This window comes from Perca fluviatilis, chromosome 14, assembly GCF_010015445.1.
Source record: "Perca fluviatilis chromosome 14, GENO_Pfluv_1.0, whole genome shotgun sequence".
In the NCBI taxonomy this organism is placed as follows: domain Eukaryota; kingdom Metazoa; phylum Chordata; class Actinopteri; order Perciformes; family Percidae; genus Perca; species Perca fluviatilis.
In genome coordinates, this window is record NC_053125.1 from 2,796,729 (window position 1) to 2,802,728 (window position 6,000).

The window sequence follows — 6,000 nt, forward strand, 5'->3', positions numbered from 1 at the left end:
AAAAACCATCTAAGGTTGTCAAAGTGTGAGAGCTGACACGCTCAGTCTCCAATTCATTTAATGAAGCCGTGCCAATGGAGGATAAACATTTCAGACACAAAAAGAGGGGAAAACAAGCATGCTTTGGAACTTTTTGCCATGACTTCAAATTCCCCTTGTGGCATTGAGACAGCAGTCCTCTTAAGTTGTGTTTTTTTTACATGCCAGCAACACTTTTCTTTCAGTGCAGTTATCAGAAGGAATTACATTTAGATTGTTCCATTATGTAGTCAATTATAGTAACAGGTCTGCTCAAACAAAACACACACAAACACCCCCACACACACACACAGAGTCCAGTATCACATACAAACTCTTCCTACTCCTTTAAAAAGAAAAAAAAAAACTTTCCAGTCTTCATCACTCTCCCTCACACACAGGAAACTTAAACACACACACACACACACAATAAACTCTACCATGCATAGTTGAGGTTGTGGCCTGTTTATTCAGCAGACCCCATCCTGGAGTATCAAACTCACCCCATGGCGTTAGAAAGAAGTCCCTCTGGCTCTGCTGAGCAACCTCTGCAGCTTCAACATCCGCACCCATGCACATGCACTGATGGAGCCTAACGAGGGGGTTTCCTCTTCTGGTTTCTCCACTGTTTTTACCCACCACCCTCCTGTCCCTGGCTTTAGCCGTATCCTGAAAAGTCAAAACGCGTTGGACTAGAGAGACAAGTGAGCGCAGCAGAGACAGGATTGATAGTAATTACTCTCTGTGTTCCACACTAGGGCCTTACTAGCCTCCAGTGAGACACCACTCTCCCTCCAATCATCCCCCTTTTTCCCTCCCTCCTTCTCCTCCTCCTCTCCAGCTTGGAGACTGTGCAGGCCTGCGTGAGAGGAGGCTGTCTGGACTGGGCAACCCCTGTTCCCCCACTGTCTTTCATTCTCCGCATTTCACATGACAGGACACTTGGCAGAGCAGTCATTTAGCTCTTCAGCTGCATTACTTTTCCAAGAATGGTGAGACAGTGTAGATGTGTTGTTGCATCCCAGGTGTACAACAGTCTCAAATGAGTTGACTAGACTGAAAACAAGGAGGACTCTAGGGGCGCACCCTCAGGGAAAGGAAGGAGAACAAAACAAACAGTAGTTACCTTTAAGTTTTCCTAAGCTCACTGTAAACGAAAAAAAAAACAATCATATTCTGGCAGTAATTTATTGATATTTTCGTGTTTTAACCCTCCTGTTGTCCTCGGATCAAATGTGACTTGTTTTTAAAGTTTCTATATCAGAAATATTTTTTCAACCAAATTGCCCAAAAGGTACAATTAATGATCAGTTCACTACTTTTATAGAATTTTGGGTGTTATACTTAATTTTATAGCATTTGGAAATAAAACAGTATCCTGGTTTAACTTTGACAATCTGTGAATATCTATCAACATACATTTCTCTAATCTTAACTATTAGTCAAAATAATTCATAATTTCAGCTTTTTTTAAAACAAAAATGTATAAACTAATAATCATATAAATGAGGTTTATTGACCATGAGTTGCTAAAATAAGTGCAAAACTAGAGGCAATAAGATGGTGTCATCTCAGGAACTGATATTGAGTTTATTAATTTATTAAAACAGAAAAACTAACAAACAGAAGTCACAAGTTCATGCTTGCTACATTCTGCTTACAGCTACTGCCACCGACTAGCCCTTGTGCAAGGGACAAAAAGAGGAGCCGAGTGCATAAGTCTCCTCCTGTCGGTACACAGCCTCTCCACCGCCAAGACTCCTACAGTGCCTCCTCGCAGCCACACACGGTAACTGGGCCCTATCGGACCCAGGCTGAACTGTAGGGGATCTCAGAGCAGCAGTGGACACGCCCTGGCACCCGCCAACCACAGCCCCAGCTATGGGTAAATAGTCCTACTGCCTTGTGGGGTAGCCTATAGAGGCAAAGGCTAAGGGATCACACCCTGAAAAATCAAATTTACCAAACTGTAAATTGTAATTACAGATTTTTCACACAATCCACTCTATTTAAAAGAGAAATTTAGGCCCACCAAATAAGTATGTCCTGGTGTGCCTCTTACGACCAAGACAATAGCTAATAGGCTACTGCTCAATAGCCTCCTCCATTTTGCCTCTCTTTCTCTGAAACATCAGTACGGTCAAGATGATACTGTCAACAAAGCAAATGTGTGTATCAAAGTTCACTGACATTGAACATTGACACAGAAAACTTTTACTTTTATTATTATTTTTGTATTTATTTATTTAATTTCCTTTCGAAATGCCACTAGTATGACCAGGGGTCTCATTTATAACCTGAAAGAGGTGTACGCCAAGTCCCATGCAAAGTTGTGATCTAGACAAACTGTACGGAAACTCTGCCACATGGGTGTGAACAGTTTGGAGACAGGGGGAATTGGCAACGCCGATGGAGAGGAGGTGAATTGAAGCCAGATTGTAGAAAATAAATGTGATGTCCCTCACACATTTAATTTCACATTATCACAGGTTACTTAAAGATTAGTCTGGCATTGCCAGACTTTCCTCCACAGCGCTGCGGAGGAAGGTCTGGCTATTCCACACAGCATTCTGGCACAGGAGAAAAACGGGCTATGGTTTATTGGCATTTCTTTAAACCAATCACAATCGTCTTGGGCGGCGCTAAGCGCCGGACGGAGCCATGGTGCCTCTGCAAAATAGTCTCAGGAAGGAACTTGTTTTGGTGGAACGTGTGTATGTTCAAAAGTTGTTTTAGTCGTGCAACAGAAAACTGGATTTACCCTGCAGAGATCTGAGGAGCAGTTAACCATATTCCTCATGAATCCACCAAATTTAAAATTCCAACACAAAGAAAGAGGAAGGAAACAGACATCGGCGAAAAGACATGCATCCGGCAGAATTTCCTGCGGCACCGGAGCAATCCCGGAAATGAAACGTTGTGCCTGTGCTAGTGAGCCATACATATTCCCATTGCTTGCTCTTGGGGGGAATTATTGAGTTTCTGTAAATTATAGAGTGTTGTCTAGATCTGTAAAGTGTCCTGATAACTCCTGCTATGGTTTGACACTATAAATAAAATTGAACGGAATTGTTTGTCTCTAACCGTGTGTGTGTGTGTGTGTGTGTGTGTGTGTGTTAGGGATATAAGCATGTGTGTCATTGATTTGCATACATTTACTCCTGCTTTCAAGTGTGTATATGTGTGTGCCTGGCCGAGGTTCTGTGTGTGTGTGTGTGTGTGTGTGTGTGTGTGTGTGTGTGTGTGTGTGTGTGTGTGTGTGTGTGTGTGTGTGTGTGTGTGTGTGTGTGTGTGTGCATGTGTGAGTGCGTGCGTGCGTGTGTGTGGCCACCTGCTGCGATGGGTGGGTACACTGTCTTTGTTCTCAGCAGATTAAAGCAGATGAAAAAAAGCTGCTTCAAAGGTCAGTGGAGGTTCAAACAGGATGGGAATATTTTTCATGACCAAGGTACAGTCCAGTGTGTCTCTGTCACATCTCCTTTGATTGGATCAGATTCACATCTTATGATAGCAAAATCTTTTTTCTCATTACTATCAGACATTTGGCGAATTCGCACAGCTGGAAAAAATAAACATGCAGGAGCAACTGCAACAGGCTGCATGCACGGTCAGTGCATGTGCACCAAACTATGATATATAATTTAGGTAATCAAATCCCTTTTTATTACTTAATACTTAAGGGGGTTTGGTTAACTGGACTGTATCATAAATGATGGGCAGTTTTGTATTCCTCGAATGTCCCTGACGGCACGCAGAGCATCACCTGTCCACAGTGCTGATGACCACGCTGTCAAGAACATTACTTCCTGTTACGGGTTTTGGTGTGCCCTGGGAAATTTACTCAGAAATACAAAGCTCAGTTGGACACTGTGCCATCAGTGGACTGGGTCGCAGCAGAAATATGTCACGATAGTTGTGGTTCATTCTGGCCACATGAGATTAGATTTGCATAAGAATATGGAACGAGACAGGAAATGAGACATATCGGCATGAAATAAAGTCACTGAAATTACTCCAAAAACAGCTATCACAAACACTTCCATCCATCCATCCATCTTCGTCCGCTTATCCGGTGTCGAGTCGCGGGGGGAGCAGCTCCAGCAGGGGACCCCAAACTTCCCTTTCCCGAGCAACATTAACCAGCTCCGACTGGGGGATCCCGAGGCGTTCCCAGGCCAGGTTGGAGATATAATCCCTCCACCTAGTCCTGGGTCTTCCCCGAGGCCTCCTCCCAGCTGGACGCGTGCTGGAACACCTCCCTAGGGAGGGCCAGGGGCATCCTCACCAGATGCCCGAACCACCTCAACTGGCTCCTTTCGACGCAAAGCGAGCAGCGGTCTACTCCGAGCTCCTCACGGATGACTGAGCTTCTCACCCTATCTCTAAGGGAGACGCCAGCCACCCTCCTGAGGAAACCCATTTCGGCCGCTTGCACCCTGGATCTCGTTCTTCGGTCATGACCCAGCCTTCATGACCATAGGTGAGGGTAGGAACGAAAACTGACCGGTAGATCTAGAGCTTTGCCTTCTGGCTCAGCTTCTTTTCGTCACAACGGTGCGATAGATGGAATGTAATACCGCACCTCGGCTACCGATTCTCCGACCAATCTCCGCTCCATTGTCCCCTCACTGCGAACAAAACCCCAAGGTACTTGAACTCCTTCACTTGGGGTAAGGACTCATTCCCTACCTGGAGAAGGCATTCCATCGGTTTCCTGCTGAGAACCATGGCCTCCGATTTAGAGGTGCTGATCCTCATCCCAACCGCTTCACACTCGGCTGCGAACCAATCCAGTGAGTGCTGAAGGTCGCAGGCCGATGATGCCATCAGGACCACATCATCTGCAAAAGCAGCGATGAGATCCCCAGCCCACCGAACTGCAACCCTCCCCACCCCGACTACGCCCGATATCCTGTCCATAAATATTACAAACAGGATTGGTGACAAAGCGCGCCCTGGCGGAGGCCAACCCTCACCTGAAACGAGTCCGACTTACTGCCGAGAACCCGGACACAGCTCTCACTTTGGTCGTACAGAGATTGGATGGCCCTGAGTAGAGACCCCCTCACCCCATACTCCCGCAGCACCTCCCACAGTATCTCCCGGGGACCCGGTCATACGCTTCTCCAAATCCACAAAACACATGTAGACCGGTTGGGCATACTCCCAGGCCCCCTCCAGGATCCCGCAGAGTGAAGAGCTGGTCCGTTGTTCCACCGACCAGGACGGAATCCGCATTGTTCCTCCTCAACCTGAGGTTCGACTATCGGCCAAACCCTCCTTTCCAGCACCTTGGAGTAGACTTTACCAGGGAGGCTGAGAAGTGTGATACCCCTGTAATTGGCACACACCCTCTGGTCCCCCTTTTTAAAAAGGGGAACCACCACCCCAGTCTGCCACTCCTTTGGCACTGTTCCAGACTTCCACGCAATGTTGAAGAGACGTGTCAACCAGGACAGCCCCTCCACACCCAGAGCCTTGAGCATTTCTGGACGGATCTCATCAATCCCCGGGCTTTGCCACTGTGGAGTTGTTTGACTACATCAGTGACTTCGCCCGGAAATCGACGCCAACCCCGGTCATCCTCCAGCTCTGCCTCTAACATAGAGGGCGTATTAGTCGGATTCAGGAGTTCCTCAAAAATGCTCCTTCCACCGCCCTATTACCTCCTCAGTTGAGGTCAACAGTGTCCCATCCTTACTGTACACAGCTTGGATGGTTCCCTCCCCTCCTGAGGTGGCGAACAGTTTTCCAGAAGCACTTTGGTGCCGACCGAAAGTCCTTCTCCATGTCTTCTCCAAACTTCTCCCACACCCGCTGCTTTGCCTCTTTCACGGCAGAGGCTGCAGCCCTTCGGGCCCTTCGGTACCCTGCAACTGCCTCCGGAGTCCTCTGGGATAACATATCCCGGAAAGACTCCTTCTTCAGTCGGACGGCTTCCCTGACCACCGGTGTCCACCACGGTGTTCGTGGGTTACCGCC

At 47.2% G+C, this 6,000-nt stretch overlaps 1 protein-coding gene across 1 annotated transcript in view; it reads right to left on the reverse strand.

Moving 5' to 3' along the window:
* The window catches only part of pde5ab (phosphodiesterase 5A, cGMP-specific, b), a 118,587-nt gene extending 117,784 nt beyond the window's left edge, over positions 1-803 (reverse strand). The window contains exon 1 of the mRNA XM_039822910.1: positions 522-803. Within this exon, the coding sequence (XP_039678844.1) occupies positions 522-526 (5 nt within the window). The 5' untranslated portion in view covers positions 527-803. The remainder of the gene's footprint in view (positions 1-521) is intronic.
* Between the last annotated feature and the right edge of the window lie 5,197 nt (positions 804-6,000).